Below are 20,332 nucleotides of genomic sequence, written 5' to 3' on the forward strand. Positions count from 1 at the left end.
TTTAAATCAGGCAATTTTTCCAAGTATTTGTTCTTATGTCACCATAAATAAACTCAGAACTCCCTAATCGATTTCAGAAAGAATATTATCTGAGAATCAAATTTTAATTCTCATGTTCCATTTCAAATCAGTTTTAGAATTAAAAAATGCTGTTATATAAATAAGGTGCCCTGAACTTTTGCTCCATCTTTATTTTTGGATCCTAAGCTCTCTTATTCTCTTCCTAATTAGATACACATAAAGAGGCTCTATAGGTAGTCCTTGCTGAATGAATACAACTGGGACCAACAATTCAGTTGTTCAACAAAATGGCTGCTAGAGTAAGTGAAACTGAGATTGTGTTTATAATCTTAGTTTAGCTTTCTTTTGCATTGCAAACATGCAAAGATCATAATGAGAGAATTGGTTGTAAAGTTACTTTTTCAATATTATCAGCTGTGAGTGATTATATATAAGACAGTTGTTAAACAATGACTATCTGTTCAGTATATTTATAGCTATGGTTGCAACTCTTGAGGAAAATGCTTGATTGCAAACAATTATATCATATCATCATTAGAGCTTTTAAGAAAAAAGCAATGCGCAAAAAGAACAATATTTGGCCAGTAGCTTGCTCTCCTATTATCTGCTTATGTTTATTTTTATCCCTATTTTATAATGTTCTGCTACCTTAGATTCTACTAAGATATTGTGGTTTTGACTAAATGGCAATTGATTGGCTAGAGGGAACACCAAATAATTATCAGGGTCCTCTGCTTATTCTTGACATTCTGATAAAAGAGTTTACACAGCTAATTTCAGAATATTCTCTGTGAGATTGGGAAGGAGAAACAGTAAGGAGTATTGTCCCACCCAGGTTTCAAGATTCATAGACACTAGTTAATAGAACTACCCACTGGGTCTCTATCATCTAAATTCCTTCAAAGCAAAAATGCATGTTATCGTTTGAACTGCTTTTAGTCGAGACCGTTCAACTAACTGAATACATTTTATGGAGCACATTGGTTGCAATGTAAAGCTGGGTTCATTCACCTAAACAAGTACTGATTTATATATTAGTACTTATGTTTCTGTATTCTATTTTATCTTAACACTATTTATTTTATTTTGTTATATTTTAACTCTTCTTTCTTCATCTTATTTTATTTTATTCTATTTTGTTGCAACTCATGCCCATTGTTTTTAATAATGATCAACTGACCAATCAATAAAGTACCAATGAAAGAGAATAATCAATAAAAATAATCAATAAAAATATTTTGAGTACTGTACAGGAATAGCAAGACATGAGAGAAATGTACTGTATGTGGTTTCTTTCTACAGCCATCTCTCATCTAAGAATTGCCTTACACTAAATATTGCCTTAAATGACTACTTACCTCTGGGTTTCAAAAAAAAATGATGTATTCTGTTCTACCCTTTCACTGAGGCGACAAAGAACATACATGCAAAAAAATATGTAATTGCTCCTTCTTCTTGAACAGGAAAAACACTTTATCTACCTTGTTTAGGTATTTGAAATTGTTATTTTCAAAAAGTTATTTGTCCTCATTTTTGCAGATGAAATTGTTAACGGGGATTTATTGTGTCACTCATTAACAGCATTTGCTGTGCTTGAAGGTGGCCATTAGGGGATGCTCACACTTCATCCCTACTTCTAACAACTTGGAGAACATAAAAAAAAAATCCTTTTAAAATCTATAGCAATGGAAAAACAAGTACTGGAACATTATTAAAAAAAATAGATGAAGCCTAAGTAGGCAACCATAGCTTGACCATGAAGAAAATAATGCAAGATATCTGGAGAAAGGATTACACATGAAGAATATGATAAAAGACCTCCATAAGACTTAATACATAAGTCTGATCACATATGTGGTTTGCTTTTTTCTCTGATAAGGGGTATGTGTCTTCCTAATAACGGAATTTTTGATCTCAAGTCAGTACAAAAATTCCTGGTTGGCTGGAGATTTATGGGAATTGAAGTCCATGTATCTTAAAATTGCTAAGGTTAAGAAACATTGATGTAGACTACTATTTAGGAAAACAGCAGCTAGAGATGATTTTAGGTTGAAAATATTAATGTATGAATATGTTGGGTTGCTTATTCAACATGTTGTGACATTGTTTATAAAATCTACTTTTATTCCTGACAACATAACTAGGTTTGTTCCGAAAGCCATCCTGGCCAATTCCATATAGCATCATAAATCAAAATGTAAGTTCCAACCAGAATGCATATTGTCTTGTCACAGTTTACAGCTGCCATCTCCTCTTGCAGGAAGTCTCTTTTTAGATTTGAGAGGCAAACAGAAAACTAGGAACAAAAATAGAACAGCAGGAAAAGGAGCTAGAGAAAAAAAAAAAGGTTCCTACATCAAAAAAGGAAATTGAAATCCTTGTTGCTCTTTCTCTGAATTAAGCTCAAATGCTAGCAATGTCTACAAGTCTACAAACTTGGATAAATGAGACAAGTAAACAAAATCCTGAAGCCTTTAAGACTAAAGAATGTGCAAAGACCATCTTGCTATAGAAGCTCCTTTTTTATTTGCTGCAACTACCATTCCTGCATTCTCCCAAAATATTACAGCTTTCTTTAGCAGCAAAGAAATCAGAGATTTCTACCAATAGATGTCTAGATTTTTGCAGAAATCATTCCCTTAGCAACGTTAAAGCGTTGAGACATGAAACAAGACATGAAACATGAAATTATGTATTTCTACTGCTGCACATTTGAAGGGACAAAATAAAAACAAAAACCAACAGTAGTTAATACCCTCCTTGAGACAAACTAAATGTTTCAATAATTATAAACTAATTGCAAATACTTCATTGATCACTAGAGATAAATGGCAGGAAATAGGAAGGATAGTTCTAACCAATTTTAAACTTTAGAATATCCCCATAGTAATTTTAAATTAAATTTTAAATCAAGTGTGGAAGAGCAAAATAGAATTCACCAGAGGTTTTAATATATGTACCTGAGTTCCAGCATCAGCTCAGTGTCAACACTGCTAACATCGGATGTTCTTGCTTTGACAACAGATGGAAATGCAGCCATTTTCCTCTATTGCTTTTAGAGTTAGTTGATGCTGGAAGGGGGAAGGTGGATGAGAGTCTAGCTAGTCATAACAATAACTTAGCCATGGGAACCCAAGGTCATTGGGCCCTGGGTTGTTAAAATTTTGGTGGGCTGGAGAGCTGGGGAGAAAGCCTGTGCTTCAAGCTAATCGGGGAATGTGATTTATGACTGTTAATTGGAGGAAGGAATTGTGCTTTGTCACATTGTACCAAGGAGAGGGGAATTTAGTTTTTGGTTTCAACTATGTAGTGCCGATACTATGTTTCTCGAATAAAAGATTCTTTAAGGTAAATAATGCCTCAAAGTTCTTTTGAAGAATTTTATCTGTTGGAACCATGACACTGTTTGCTGCACCCAAAAGCATTTTTTTAAATGTCTCAGTTGTTGTAAATGTGTCTGCAAAAGCTAAAACCAGTCTCCATTCTATGCAAAATTCAGAGACCAAATTTATTAATAGAAACCAGAATGTAAATCATTCAATACAATCATTGTATCTGTACAGAACTGGATACAGTTCAGTACATCACTAGGATGGGTCAATGAAATTGCATTATACTTGATTTGGTTCCGATGCTGGTTCACGCTGCATATTAAACTATAATTAACTATAATTTACTAATTACATAAAATTGGCTTTATTTATTAACTGTAACTTATATTCTTCAAGGAAATCAAGGAAATATTTATAGTTCTTCAACCTCTTTTACTTTATCCATGCTAGAGAACTACAGCTGGGTTTTGGCTACATTTTGCACAAACTGCCTATTGTGGTTCATTGTTTAGTGGAATATATCAATGCATCCAGCTTGTTAATAAATTATATTTAAGTAAAACATGGTTTTAGCATGATATATGAAGCAGGTATGTTCATTAAATTAAATTGTCTTAAAATTATCCAGTGGATTTCATGGCTGAAAGGAATTTCCAACTCAGGTTTTCTAATCCAGTATCTTATTCCTATATTACACACACTTGGGTCATTACTATTGTGATTTATGAATCATAGCCTACCATAATGTTATGAGCCTTGCCACTTATTAAATAAACCATGGCTTTTTCCATGAACCTAGCAGGTTTAGTTTAAGGTTGATACAGCAATTTTTTAAAAAACAAAATACTATAAAATTGCTTAAAGAGGAAAAGAAAACAATACTGATGTAGCTGATGAATAATCATATTCTACTGTCTCCCTGATGGATTTAGTTTTTCCTGGAGAAGAATAGATATATCTGGTAACAACATGGTAAAAGTGCGTTCATAATAGAGCGACTGATTTTTTTTGTGTGTTTATATATCTAAAAGTTAATTTGTGGTGCCTCTTATGTATATATTTTCTTCATGGTGAACATTTTGCCTGGTGCCAGGATAAATTATATTTGTCTCCTAAAATGCCTATCTTTAGTTAAATATATTTAATCCCCTAATTTAGTAAATGTAAATATGAAAAAGATAAGATGTAACCATGGTTTCACAAATTTGCTTATTTCACTGATAAGGCATCTGTGTGCTAGAGATAAAGTCCAGTGCTTCCAGTTTTGGTTCTGCTAATCATGTTCAGAAACTTTTCACAATTCTACAGAAGCTTCCAAAATGAATAGGCAATTTGTTTAGAGATATTATTTTCATAATAATTGAATAGAATTGAGAGGAAAAAACATTTAGTATAGATGCCAGATTAACAAACCCAGCTAATCTATTTGAATGAGAAAGAAAAATAATAATTTATCACTTCAGGTGTCACCAGACAAGTGTTTAATTCATGTCTCTTGACAAATTTTTATTTAATACTTCCCGTCTTGCTTTATGGCATGAAGGAAAAAATTACTGATCCCTTACCCTTTATAAATAGGTGTCAGTCTGGAGGAGAAAACGCTTCAGAAAGAGAAGGGATGCTGATTTCACTTTTTTTCTCTGTATTGAGAAGGAACAAGTAAACGGAGATAGTTGTTTTTAAAGGGACAAGATATGGAGTGTATCAAACTAGGACTAATTTCTCAGCAGTTCCATGTAGATGTTGAAAAGGAGGGGGGGGAATGCTGTATGGAGTGTAGCAGTTTTTAATACAGTCAGCTTCTCTTATAAGACCTTGCTTGCGAATAAAGGAGAATATTTATAGCTCTGGGTTGAAATGAGGGGTCCTTGATGCTCTCTGAACTTGGTTGTTTTCTTGAAAGAAAGAAGGAAAGTACCAAGGATCACTCTTGCCAGTTAAATCCAGGATCCATTTTTTTTTCCTGAGTCCTTCATACCACAGAAAATACTGGTTCCTGTATCTCAGGGGTCTTCAAACTTAGCCCTTTTATGACTTGTGGACTTCAACTCCCAGAATGCCTGGCTGAGGAATTCTGGCAGTTGAAGTCTACAAGTCATAAAAGGGCCAAGTTTGAAGATCCCTGTTCTATCTCCTAATCATATAGCAAAGTAACATTTCATATGTAATAACTAACAAACAATATGCTTCCTTTTCTGATAAGTCAGTCTGCCTAATGGTAAAGATTTTTGTTTAAAAATGCTAAATGTTCTACCAATGCCAAACTATTTTTAGTCACTTTGTTTTTACTCTGAAACACCAATTTGTCTGTTTGTCTGTCTGGTTCAGCCTAATATTGGTTTCACTATATAGTTCTAACCTGTTGTTCTTTTAACATATTTGAAAGAATTTTTTTTATGTACTATTACCCTAAATCCCTCTATACAATAGGCAGCTACTATTCATAAATGGCACAGAATTTTGTGGTGCAGGAGACAAATAAGCTTGGGAAATGTACTGTAAGGCATCATGCTAATTAACAAAACACTTCAGGACTGGAACTTTATTATCAAAAGAACTTAAGACAGACTAAAGGTTGCTTCTGCAATGGTATGAAATCAGACGAAGATAATGAGGACACCCTGCTTAAAAAATGGTTAACAAGCTATGTTTATGCCACAGTACTGGGATAAGATGATGAATCAATTCTACCAAGGTTTACTGAAGAGACTGAGAGAAGGAGAAGGAAGAAAGATTGTTCGGTCTATTTAAACCTGGGGTGAGGAGCAGGGGGAGGGGGAAAGACAATAGAATCTGTAGATGCCCTCGGCTTACCTTCAAATCCCCAAAGTCTTGGATGGGGCCATTAGAGATTTTTAAAAATTGCAATCATTTAAAAAATAGTTAAAAGCAATCATATGATTTATATTTCATAAATATAACTTAAAATGAAATCAAATGCTGTTTTGGGAGGGACCTAGTCTATTTCTTTCTTTTAGATGCAGTTGTCTTCTTCCATTAGATGAGCCTAAACAAAGGGTAGGCAATCTCTGACCATTTAGAAATTATCAATTTTAATTATTGGCAATACTGAGACTGACAGCAGTCTGGATCAAACAATGGAGGTTTGTAGGTTTTGAACTACTCAATATAATATATCATAAAGCAATATACAGTTGATTTATTATTGTTGATCCATTTTGAACTTCTGAAATACAAATAGATAAATCTTAAATCTTGATATGCTGGCACAAATATCATCAAATAACTACATTATATAGTGTGATGTTAAAGAACAATATGAAACCATACTGCAATGCATAAAATAATAATGAGATGTGGGACATGCAAGAAATGCTTGTTAAGTTGTTTAGCTTCCATTCCTAGGAGAATGTCTTAACACATCCAAGGATAAGGGATCATTTAGGATCAGAATGTTCCTTTGCAGATGCAATACATCTCATAGAGCAGCCTTTCCCAAATTGATATTCTCTATACTGTAAACTTATATCTATTGTATACCTGTCATTCATTCATTCTTACCTTTTGGTATTACTATCACCAGGATGTGGGTTTCAACATGGGTTTCAGTCATGTTGTTATAAGCAGTGCATATGTATTCTGTTCTCTGTGTCACCTCCTCAGATGCAATTTCTAGAAATTCTCCATATTGTACTGGATGTATGGAGTTGTTTGCCTTCAGGATCCATGAATAAATATTTGGTGGATTGGAATCTGCTGAGCAGTACAGCTGAACAGCATCACCTTTATCAAGCATAAACACTTTCCCTACTTTCTGGCCTTTGGCATTATTTATGGTAAGTCCATAGGGTCCATCTTCATAAACATCACAGTGACACAGAGAGAAAGAAAACAGATTCAACAGATGGGACTTACATATATTCTGCTTAATCCATTGCAAACATACTCCCACTAACTGCTTACTAAGGTTAACTTTAACCCATCCCCAGCCTCCTGCAAATAATGTCTTTTCTTGTCCATTACTACACTGTTGGATGAAGGAATCCACACACTCAGATTCAGAACACTATTGAAATACAGAAAGAGAAAGACATATGCAGTGTTTTCTCTTGCAATTAGCATAAGTATTTTTATTACATCAGGCTTATCAGAGATGTTAGCATTTATTCATTAAATTTATAAGCCACCCATTTCACTTTCAAAGAACAGTGGGCAGCTTACAGCATCATAAAAACAAAATATAAAAACATTAAACATTAAAATTAACAAAAATTGGGTAAGCTAGGAACCATTATATCAATGAGGTGGAGGTGGGATCTTTTTAATCCACTAACTACCTGGCAGGTACTTCTAGCATCACAGCCTCTTTGCTAGTCAAGAAATACCCTTCTTTTGCTTAATTAATGTCAGTTTCAGCCACTAAACCTAGAAACCTATGGTTGTTTTTGGTATAAGTCTTTGTTTCTTGATAATACCGTGTCCACCTCTGCATAAGCATTCTTCACCTGATCACTTAGAACCTTGATAGAAGGCTATGCTTGGGCCCATGGGATAGGAAAAGCCATGATTTGCTAAACATGGTTTCTTCAGTTGTCTGGATTTCATGTAAGATTTTGACATAAGCTTTCCTCAATATGATATTCTCTCTCTATGTTGAGATCACAATTTCTAGAATTCTCAAGAAGTCTGACAAAGTATTTTAGGAGTAGTACTTCTGGCATGTAGAGAAGATGCCAGATGGGTAAGATGTTCAGATTTTACAAACCACAGTTTGAATTCACAAAACTATAAGCAAGTATAATTTAATGTTTGTGAAAACCATTACCTAGTAAAAAAAGCAAGCATATGTATGAGTTTATGTATGTTCAGGAAACCAGAGAATGATTGACTAATGTTGTATTATTTCCATTTGTGATAAATCAGAGTTTATTTTAACTAAGGTTTGCTCAAGAAGCTATAGATTGGGTCCACATGATACACTACACTTTTTAAAAATCAAATGCATTAAAAATACAATTGTTTAGATCGTATAGTAGTGTAGTGTACAATATACTAAGCCCCAAATTCCAATTTACAAATTACAAAATTTAGTTTTATACACTGTGCTAACATAAAACTAAACAAACCGTGTAATTGCTTAGCACAGAATTAAGGACACGCAGAACCAGAAAAACCAGGAAGCAACGAGGCTTATAAATACTGGTACAAATATGGGGGAAGTGCTATAAATACATATTGAAAATCATTAATTTGAGAACAGCATGCAGTAAATGATATTGTCACAAGATCAGCTTGAAGGAAGAAGTGGAGTAGGATTTGCTCTACTATGCCATTAAAAAAAAAAACTTCTTCCCCTTTTTTCATTTTAGTTTTTTCCCAATTTCTGTTCTTTATAATAACTCTCTGGCACTGCTAAAGAGCACCAAGTATAGTGTAGTTTGCTCACGGCTAAATTTGAAGCGCTTTTGATACGATTTAACTTTGATTGCAACAGAAATATGATAACAATACATAATTATAGTCTCTTCTGATTGCCACTGAGGACCTTTCCGCTTCCTTTTCTCAGGATTATCTTTTGGTTACTTTATATCTAACATCTGTCATGACAAAAGGATATTTATTCTCTTGTGAAGTATTGTAACTTTATGGTTTCCATCACTGTAGTTTCACATTGTGATAAGGGGTGCAATTCTACATCAATAAAACAAAACATGATAAGACAGTATTTGTGGCTCACATACTGATGCCCAGGTTCACAGGCTTTCACAAATGTATTTGGACCATGTTTATGTATCTAAATATGAGGCTTGGAATAATATGTGTTCCATTAAAGCATTCTACATAGTCTTTTGATATTGGTTGCACTATACCTCCTATAATATTGGGAAATTTATTTTGGAATATGGGATCACTGCACTGTGTGGGAATTTAATGCAGTTGAGACTTTATCATATTTCTTCCTAAAGGAACCCAAAGCTCTAGTTCTATGGTTGGCTACTCTGGCACAAACTGGGATTTTGTTGTGTTGATAGCGATCCAATTATGCAGGCTGAGTTTAATCAAATGTAAATTCCCATAATACTCTCTGACAGTGCATGGTCAGAGATACCATTTTACAATAAAATTGTTATTAAATCCATTTACTTGCCACTACATGTATTGCCAGTCAAAATAATTAGGTTGGAGTAGAGACACAAAATATTAGAGCCCTCTATCAGTTGTGGGTTTTGTTTAGGAACTGGAGCCTTGATGTCTCCCTAAGGATGTCATTTTCTGGATCTGATCCTGAGGCAATATAGAATCACTATCTATTCTGCTTGTAAAATTAGCTAGTAACTTGCTCAAACGTGTACTTAATTCCCCCCCCCTTTCCTGATTGCCTTGAAGAACTTGTGGTAGTGCAGATTAAATACAATAGTACACAAAAGGGATTTTGGAAGAAAAGATACAATTGAAAAGATCACAACCTTGCTCATTTTGTTCTGCACTAATTCAGTATAAATTAGGTATCTATTAAACTAGTTTTGCAATTTTTATACAAATAAAAAATGGAGTGCGGCAGGATTTCCATTAGTGACTTTTGTCTTATGGAATCATCCAACTATTTTTATGCTGATGCAGCAGAAATGTTACATGGTAACAAGCTTTGTATCTCTGTGAAGTCTCCAAAAAGATGGAAGTTACTAGAGGGTTAATGGTATGTGAATGGTCCTCGTGGGAAATTCTTTCCAAAATAATCTTTTACGTGTTTAAATAAAATACATTTGAGGTGTTAAGACTATTTTTAAATAAAGGCTTCTAGTAGGCCACTACTTCTTTTTTGATATCATTCTGAGCCAAGACCTTTTACCTCAGTAAAACCTATTTACTAAATGACTTGTAAAACAATAAATCATCACTTCTTAGCAACAATTTACTTCTCAGGGGGAACATAAGCAATTGTATCTGTCACCAGGAAACTGTAATCCATCTTGTTTTTGAACAGATGGTATTTACCATGAGTGACCTTTATTATTACTCTAATTCCCCAGGCAACAATGGCATATGGTCTTTGTAGCTTGTAGAGCCATTACTTGGTTGTTATTGAGAAAATTGGCAGCCAGTAGATAGAATTTTAAAATACCACTTACAAGTGTACTTTAAATTATGTAACTTGAAAGCAATATTTAATGGAGGACGTCATGGTGGATATTGGGCTTCTCTGTCATTTGGGGGGGGGGGGAGACTTGATGGCTTATAAGTTCTTGAAGTTTCATGCAAATCCTCTTGTGTAAAAAGAAACAATATTTTGTTTAATATTTGTTTAAATATTAACAGGAATCAATCCACAGAGTCCCCCATGCCATAAATTCATTTGCTTGGGTTTCTTTGGGAATCCATCCATTATATTATATCATACTATATCATTATCATTGTTAATTATTGTTTTATCCTTTTAATGTTTACTGTTTTTAATGTTTGTAAGCTACCCAGAATCATCTCATGATGAGATGGGGGCACACAAATCAAACAAACTTACCACTGCAATATTATACATACAAATTAATTTATTATGGTTTAATTAATCTTGTTTGAAAGAAAGCCTAGCTTACACAATGAGTTTTCTCTTGTTCGTCTTAGGGACAGAGGATAAGCTTAAGTACCATTATATAAGCCCAGCCTGCCCCTAAGTCTATTCAATGAATCATGGTTTAGTAAGTAAAGGGTAAACATGATACATAAAATCAGCTATCATGAATTAAATTCTGTATTAATGTTACTTAGATTTTTAATATTACTCTTCAACTGTATTGAAAAATGCCCTCTATTTGTGCATGTTTGTAGCAGTAGTGTAGTGCTCTAGCCATGTCACTAGATGGGGCAACTCAAGCAGCTTTTCAGGGAATAATCTTTCTCTTTCTTTCTTTCTTTCTTTCTTTCTTTCTTTCTTTCTTTCTTTCTTTCTTTCTTTCTTTCTTTCTTTCTTTCTTTCTTTCCTTTCTCTCTCTCTCTCTTTCTATCCTTCCTTCTTTCCTCTTCCTCCCTTTCCCTGCCTTTATTATTTTTACAAATAATTCAAGGTGGTGACCATGTCCAACGCAGCTTCCTCCTATTTTCCCTATAACAATAACAACCTTTTGAGGTGAATTAATGAGACTAACTGGCCCGAGGTCACCCAGCTGGCTTTTATGGCTAAAATGGGATTCGAACTCATGATCTCCCACTTTCTAGCCTGATTGTCTGAATCACTAGAACAAACTGGCTCTCTTAATTTGTGATTGTTCAAAACTGTGCAGGAAATGAGCTGACTGAGTCTTCCCAGTCTAATAAGAACACTAGGAATTCTGCAAGCAATTATACTAATACATCTGAAAAAACAAGGTATCCTGAATAAAAGACTGTACAATGTAAAAAAGAAAACATCTATGTATGTGGTTCTGTGTTACAAGGTGCTGGAAGTGCACCATGGTCTGACTTTCACATTTATATCTATGGTAGTATATTTAACATTACCAGTGCTAAATAATAATTCATACTCTACTATACACTCTCCCTCCATCTCAACTACTTGCCACAGGTAAAAAGACAAGTGTAGGTAAGATGGTTATGCTGCCTAACTCCCATAATATTCAAATATATTTGTTTATGGATTTGTTATACAGGTATTCCTCAACTTACAACAATTCATTTAGTGACCATTCGAAGTTAAGTGGTCTGAAAAAAAGTCACTGAAAAAAGTGACTTATGACAGTTTTTCACACAACCATTGCAGCACCTTCATAGTCATGTGATCAAAATTCAGATGCTTGGCAATTGACTCATATTTATTATGGTTGCAATGTCCTGGGGGTCATGTGATCACTTTTTATGAACTTCCGACAAGCAAAGTCAAAGGGGAAGCCAGATTACCATATTTAACAATCTTGTTACTAACTTAAGAACTGCAATGATTCATTTAACAACTGTGACAAGAAAAGTTATAAAATGGAGCAAAACTCACTTAGCAAGAGAAATTTTGGGCTCAATTGTGGTTGTAAGTTGATGATTACCTGTACTTTTATTCATTATTTCCTTCCTGAATTCACAGTAGAATGACAGCTTCGCAATTACCTTAGAATAAGATAGAACTCAATGGAAAATATCTATAGCTCAGGATTGAACAGTGGAGTTCACGGAGCTGACGGTCTCTGAGCTAGTTGGCTGCTTGCAGACATTTCATTACCCAACTAGGTAATATCACCAGTGCAAATGAATGTGGGGTTTGCTAACTGTTCATATATTGTAGCTTGCTTGCCAATTTTGGTGGAGACCATTTCCTCTTTGGTGGTTGTGAATTACTCAAGACTGAATTGCTCAAGAATAGTAAGTTTTGAACCTTAATTGAGAAATTCCCTACAATGCTTCTAATGTTAGTCACTCTGAAACTCCATGGGACATTGAAATGGCAACTTTTAGCTAGCTGCCATTGTTGTTGCTGGAGTCTGCAGTTCAATCAGAGCTCAGCAGCAGAAAAAGGGGTTGGTCACATTTTTATCAATTGTAGAGGCATTATATATGCTTTGTTTTCTTTATAGGCTGCTACAGCTTTCCTCAAGCAGATTCTCACATAGTTCCTAATATGACCAACAGATGAAAATCTCTAGAGCAGTGGTTCTCAACCTTTCTAATGCCACGACCCCATAATACAGTTCCCCATGTTGTGGTGACCCCCCAACCACTTATACCTCACCGGGTGCCAGGGGTGTGGCCAAAGAAAAGGGGAAAAAAATGGCGGACAGCCTTGTTTGGCAACCCCTGTGAAATGGTCGTTCGACCCCAAATGGGGCCCGACCCACAGGTTGAGAACCACTGCCCTAGAGATTAATCCCAACACATTTGGAAAGCACCAGTTTGTAGAGATGGCTATAAGGCAGAAAATGGTCATTGTTGAATAACAGCTTGAAATTTATAATTTAATGCTATAACCCGGACGTGATTCCACTAGACATAAATACTAATAACTAGAAAAGTGGCTAAAGGAAGGAAAGCAAGAAAAAAGTAAGGGTCGCTAAAAAGTTATTACAAGTCGCAGGCAACCTCATGGTGAATCAGTGATACAGATTTTAATCAATGAACAATATGTAGCTGTCTGGAAATTACTGAGCAGTCGGTCCCATTAGGTTAACTAGCATAGGCAACCAAAGAAGGAGCAAATGACATCACATGCCCATAATATCATTGTGCAGATTATATAAATCACATTACATAATCATGATATGGCCTTGTAAGCCAACCAGAGTCACTTGATGTGGGAAACATATCAATTTAATAAAATATACATGCTGTCATTGTGGCTTCTATTGAAAGCTATGCTAGTTAGCATCCCGACAGCAAATAATTTAAGTCCAGCAATACATATGGCTCATAGAGGGAAGGAGTATGAGAAATAGGAAGAAAAAAAACCTGGCATACTCCATGAAATTGATTGGGTTTATCTGTTTTCAAGTGAAACCTTCCTATTTGAACTCATATCTACTCTATGCATGATAGCTTTTTAACATTCATTTTTAAAAAAAAAACTTTCCTAATTTCCTCTCCATCTTCTCTGTTTGACTAAATTCAATTCACTTTTTGTTGTGTTGCTTTAGTATGCTTCAAACATTTTTAGAGTCAACAAAGATGTTGGAAGCATTTGTTTGAACCTTCTTTCAAGAGAGGATCAAGTGAATCAGTTGGTTTACAGCTTGGTAAAGGCATTTTTGTAAGCCTTTTTCCCCTCTACCCATCAAATCCTGTCTGCCTCCAACATACTGGACGTAGCTAATGCATGGTTATTTTTATTATACACTTCTTAATGCTTGCTGTCTTAAATATTTTGTGCTACAATTTTATGTTGCATTTTATATTGCATTCTATACAAATATTTTTCTAACACAAAACATCTTGAAATGATCTGAATAAGATGATATAACATTTCAAAATAATAATAGGATAACAAGAGCAGGTGCCATAATCATGTCATTTTCAATTGTATATGGTTTCACAGGTGTCAGCTTAAGCAAACATATCCAGTGTCCTATATTGATTTTGCACAGAAATTAAAAATGATAATGACATGGACTTTAGGATTTAATGTTCTTGCTTGTCTAAAATATAGTCTAGAGCCCATTAGGGATTTGGATTTTTTTCTCTAATATACTACCATGAAGCAAAACAGAAACCACTTCTGAAAAATTACACAAAACAGCAGTAAGAGTCCCGAGAGTGGGCCTTAATACAGGAATCAATACAGTGTTAGAAATTTCTGTCTCTCCTCTTTCTTCCATCAGCCTTCACAGATGGCTTTTTCCTCCTATCATCAGGAACAGCCAAAGAAGTATGATAATTGGATAAGAGACATTTTATGACTTTCCAGCTCTTCATCAGATTCTTAATTTGAAAAAGATTTTTCTGCTCTTGTAGTACTCTTCACTATAATTTATAACATGTATTATAAATTGTTGCTGGAAAGGCTTTTAAGAGTCTGACAGCTTTGTACAACAAGCTTTCCAAGAACAGGTTTCAGATTTTCTTGTCCATTTTCGGACTTCTCTACCATGGATACTGAGGATGGAGACTATGGTTTAAGTAAAAAATAATATGCTATTTTAATTCCATATACAATCATGGAATTCAAAGTGGGATACACAGTATTCAAAGTTGTCCATCTTTCAGGCATTGGCCAATTAAAACTTTGGATATGTAAAAGTTTAACTAGGTTAAATTTAAGATCCTGGCCTCTCAATTCACAGCACTCAGATAAATAAAAATCAAAAGAAAATTCTGTAAATTCCCCCTCCCCAGAAAAAAACCGTTGTATAACTCTTAAACATAATACAATACTTTAAAAGACCTACATTGAAGTTCAGGAAAATGTTGAATAATTTTTTCTTTACTATTCCTTACCATCACTATATACACTATCACTAAAGATATTGTAATGAGTTCTTCTCTCAAATCAACTAATACCTACTATTAGAAGGGAATATCTGCAGACATTTCATTTCATTTCCAAACTAAATAACACTGTTATTTTGCAAATTCACCCAAATCAAAGAGATTAGACACATTTCATCTACTTACAATATATTGTTGGTGTGATCATATCACTCATCATGGCACTGATAGGGTTGGTTACTAAACAGCTGTAATTCCCAATAGCTTCTTTAAGAACGGGGGCAATGGAAAGTGTATCTTTGTTTATAGTCATGGAGCCATTGCTGCTGTCTTCAATTGGATTTTCATTTTTCATCCATTGGTAAACCACCCTTGTGCCTTCTTCCACCACACATTTCAAAGTGATGTTTCCTTTTTTTTCTACAACTCCAAATGAGGGTTCCATGTATATGACAGGCTTAGTGACAGGCACTGCAATGGAAACAATATTGGGAGTTATGATCAAGTCATTTCTGTTATTTACATACAGCAGTCTAGATAATTTTGGAGTCTACATTTCCACTAGTAGAAGATGGTAAGAACTGTCACTACTTGTATTTGGGACCTCTGCAAAAGGTAGGCCCTCAATCCAAAAACTTTCTTAAAAGAACAAATTGTCTTTTTAATCCCAAATGTACTCTATAAAGAGAATCAACATCGTAAGTCAGTTTGTAAGTCAGTCAGTTTGGGATGCATTATAGGACTCAATCTGTATATATCTTATCTAGAGCTTTCATTATATTACACTGAGAATCCTGGAAATTTTAGTTTCAACATACCAGGTGGTGTCAGTTTGGAGAAAATTGCTCTAGATTCTTCACCACATCTTTTAGAATATAGTTATAATTGCCATTGGATTTTAATTTGCACATGCATTAATTTGCACATGCATTAGAACAATATAAGTAAATATTCCAAAATATCCTGATGTGTAATAGACAACAGTATGTCACATAACTACGAATGTCATCTTATGTAATATATTTTAATTTTTAAGAATTTGCAGAATATATGCTAAAGCTTGTGCCTTTCCTGCAATAATGCTGGATTTTGATTATCCATTATTCTCTATTGCCAGGAAGTTCTCTAAATAGCATTACTTCACTGCACTGAATGTTCAGCAGGACAAATTGTGGCTTTGGGGAAAAGAAAACCCAGAAAATATCGCAGATAAACAAGAAATGGTGAACTTATGACCTTTGGATATGCCGCTGAACTCTAATTCCCTAGTCACAGCCCATATGGTAAATATTGGTGAATAGAAATATACTCCGGCATTTTAAGTTACTTACCATTAACAGTAACCTGAATCTTCTCAATTGCTGATTTTGTCCCATTGCCATGGATATTGATTTTTACAATATAATTTCCTTCATCACTTCTATGTAAAGAATTTATCAGCAAAGATGCATTTGGAGGTGAAAGTGTAAATTTGTGTCTATATTCTAAGTCTGGAACAACCGATCGATTGACAGAAGTAAGCAGATATTTAGGGTTTGTTGGTGGTTTTTCAAAGAGCCATATTATCTGGATGTCAGAAAAGGCGAAGTTGAAATTATAAGCAACCTCAAGTCTAAGTGGCTGTCCTTCAATGCCATTGACTGTGTATGAGGGAATTGTCATGTTTAATGCAGAAGAAATACCTGCAACAGAAAGATTACATATATTGCAGGTAGAAATACACACAGGACTTGCTTCAGTTCTATTGTAATATATCTTAAATGGTTTCAGAACTAACCATCACTTGTTATATATCACATGTGTAAATTCATGTTATGACCATTTTGCATTTTTGTTCCTTATCTATAATGCCATATATTTTTATGCAATACATTTTTTCATATTGGGTTGTATATAAACATTACACACATCTCTCTGAAAAGAACAGACAAAGTAATAATAATAATTAACTTTTCAGATTAACCATCAATAGTGAAGGAACAAACAGCCAAGAAATGCTACAGATGAGTATTTGGTAGAGCAGTCAGGAAGACCTTGGAAAAGGCACTCAAATGCCAGGATGTGACTCTACCCACAAAAACCAGAGTCAAGCAAGCCATGGCATTCTTTGTGACATGCTGTAGAAGTGAAATAAGCAGGATAGGAATATTAACATACGGTATTTGAACTTTGTGTTGGTAAGACTCTTGAAAATACTGAGGATAGCCAAGGAACTAAATTGATGGATCACTAAACAAATCAACCCAAAGTTCTCATTTGATGCACAAAAGACCAGGCTAAAATTATTCTTCTTTGGACACATTATGTGAAAAGCCACGTTTTTAAAACCTGTGCTGGTTACAACTATAGAATACGTTCGTTTTTCCTCTAATATTTTCTTGCAATTATTGGTTGACTAATCCAGAGTAAACAAATTTGCTTCTGGATTGATTTGAATGGCTAGGGATTGCCCATGGGGGTATAGCATGGATTCAGAAGGTGCTCAGGGGTCTGCAAGAGGTAACATGATGATTGGGGAGAATGCACAGAAGTACACAAGAGGTGGGGTGCTGCTTTTGACCCAACCTAAGCAAAAGTGAGGGAAAACTTCTTTTGTACTGTATAATATCCTTGAATGCATACTATAAGCATTTAAACTTTACTAAAACCAAGTATTGTCTTGCACTCTGAATATTAGTCAGTAAAGGAGTGAATTAGATGTCCACTCATTTCTAAGGAAATAGGTCTTGCAGAGTTTGTCAGAACATAGAGCTTTCAGACACTGTAATTATTTATATCAGATTTATCAAAATCGCCTTTAAGAATGTTATATTTTGTAAGAAAGCCAGAGAAATAAAGTTTCAGCCATGGAGGGAAGTTTGGCTTCAGAATGAAATTGATAGTACTCTTAAATACAATGTAACGATTGTTATATGAATACAACAATTATACATGTAGTCCTCAACTTACAACCACAATTGAGCCCCCATTTCTATCATTAAGTGAAACATTTGTTAAGTGAGTTTTACCCCATTTTATGACATTTCTTGCCACAGTTAAGTAAATCATTTAAATTGTTAAGTTAGTAACACAATTGTTAAATGAATCTGCTTCCCCATTGATTTTGCATGTTAGAAGATCACAAAAAGTGATCACATGACCCTGGGACACTGCAACCGTCAGAAATATGAGTCAGTTGCCAAGCAGCTGAATTTTGATCACATGACTGTGGGGATGCTGCAAAGATTGTAACTATGAAAAATAAGACAGTTTATTTAGTGCCACTGTACCTTTGAACGGTCACTAAATGAACTGTTGCAAGTTGAGGACACCTGTAGTTAGTTCAACAAACTGCTAAAGTACAGTAGTGTACGCTACATGGGTCTACCTCTGAAAACCAAATGGACATTAGGACACCATTAAACCAGAATGGTGGCTCAGTTGTTGGCAGATGGTTGCTATCAAAAGTTCACATCTATGCTTCAGGCTTTGAATAGGCCTTGTTTCCTACCAGCTTCTATGGGCAATTCAAATGCAATTTTTAACCTTAGCCCCTACATGACCTGGTTCCAAGATATCTCTGGAGCCTTCTCTGTTCAATTTCAATTTGTCCAATGCAGAGCTTATGGAAGAATCTAGTAGCAATTCCCAACTTCTATGAAAAATGGTGAACGAAGGCCTACATAGGTTGGTGTTCCATTACAGGACAAATATTATGATGTGTGATATTTGATCAGCACTTGCCTTACTAGGCTTCAGAAAAATTACTTATGACAAGAAGGCATTTGATTCTTAGTATGTTGCCATCTTGTTAATTGCTTTGGTGATTGTTTTAAGATTCCTATTTAATACTTTTAACTTTTGTGATTTTTTATGATTATTTTTTACTGAACGCACCAGTTATCTTTTGATTATGGCAAGTAAACATGAAATAAACCAAAACTAAATAAACCATGGCCTAATATGACTTATGAACCCAGCCACTAGAGTTGGCCCTTGACTTAGAACCATTGTTGAGTGGTTGCTCAAAGCTACAGTGACACTAAAAAAAAGTGACTTACATTCAGTCCTCACAGCATCCCTACTGTAAGGTGACCAACCGCCCTCCTTTTGGGAGGACAGTCCTCCTTTTTCGAGTTCTGTCCTCCCTCAAAAAGTGTCCTCCTAAATGTCCTCCTTTTCCATATACCGTCCTCCTTTTGGGAGTTCTGTCCTCCCTCGAAAATGTCCTCCTAAATGTCCTCTTTTTCTATATTTGAAGACTAATCTGCAGGGCTTTTTTTCCCTCATAAAACGCCCAGAAGGCATTCCGGGATCTTTTTTTGATGGTTTTTTTCAACTTTTGCCTGAGCTGTGCTACTCCCCCTATTGGCTTTCGAAAGCCAATAGGAATTGCTGCTGAGCGCGCCAAAATACCCAGGCGGCAAACTTTGCACATGCAAGTTGCAGGAACTTTGCACCCCTCACTGCTACCCAACTACACCATCTCTTACTTAGTTCCACAGATAACTGGAGGAGACTGGAGCGGTAAGTTTCTCTTGATCTTCCTTGTTCGGTTCTACACGGGGATGCACAGGGTAGGCGGTGGTGCTGGGGGGTGGCTGCAGGGCCGGAGCCAGTGCGGCTGGTGCTTTGCGAGCCACGGGGTCAGCTCTATGGGGATGCGCAGGGTGGGCAGTGGTGCTGGAGGGCGGCTGGGGGGACAGCTGCAGGGCCGGAGCCAGGGCAGCTGGTGGTTTGCCTTTGTGAGCTGTGGGGCCGGCTCTACGGGGCTGCACAGGGTGGGCGGTGGTGCTGGGGGGCAGCTGGGGGGGTGGCTGCAGGGCCGGAGCTGGCGCAGCTTGTGCTTTGCCTTTGCGAGCCGTGGGGCTAGCTCTACGGGGATGCGCAGGGTGGGCGGTGGTGCTGGGGGGGCGGCTCAGGGCTGGAGCTGGCTCGGTTGGTGCTTTGCGAGCCGCAGGGCCGGCTCTCCACGGCAGGCAGCGGTGCTGGCAGGGCGGCTGTGGGCAGGGGCACGGCGGGCAGTTGACCTTCCATGGGGCGTGCCAGCTGGTGGTCTATGCAGTGCTGACCTGCGCTGCCACCAGCTCATCCTGCATATCTACGTGGCCATCCTGGAGCGCCTGGCTCACAACACCTGCCTC

General features: G+C 36.0%; 1 protein-coding gene across 4 annotated transcripts in view; it reads right to left on the minus strand.

The window, feature by feature from the left end:
* Positions 1-20,332, minus strand: part of HEPACAM2 (HEPACAM family member 2) — a 32,950-nt gene that overhangs the window by 6,573 nt on the left and 6,045 nt on the right. For 3 of the 4 annotated variants that reach the window (XM_039324083.1, XM_039324082.1, XM_039324081.1), the window contains 3 exons: positions 16,541-16,891; positions 15,396-15,680; positions 6,876-7,169 (listed from right to left, as the gene is read on the minus strand). In XM_039324083.1, the coding sequence (XP_039180017.1) occupies positions 6,876-7,169; positions 15,396-15,680; positions 16,541-16,871 (910 nt within the window). In that variant the 5' untranslated portion in view covers positions 16,872-16,891. The remainder of the gene's footprint in view (positions 1-6,875; positions 7,170-15,395; positions 15,681-16,540; positions 16,892-20,332) is intronic. The other variant, XM_039324084.1, reaches the window with a different exon arrangement.

The sequence above is a fragment of the Crotalus tigris genome, unplaced genomic scaffold (genome assembly GCF_016545835.1).
Source record: "Crotalus tigris isolate CLP2741 ecotype Arizona unplaced genomic scaffold, ASM1654583v1 scf7180000024292.1016931, whole genome shotgun sequence".
Taxonomy (NCBI): domain Eukaryota; kingdom Metazoa; phylum Chordata; class Lepidosauria; order Squamata; family Viperidae; genus Crotalus; species Crotalus tigris.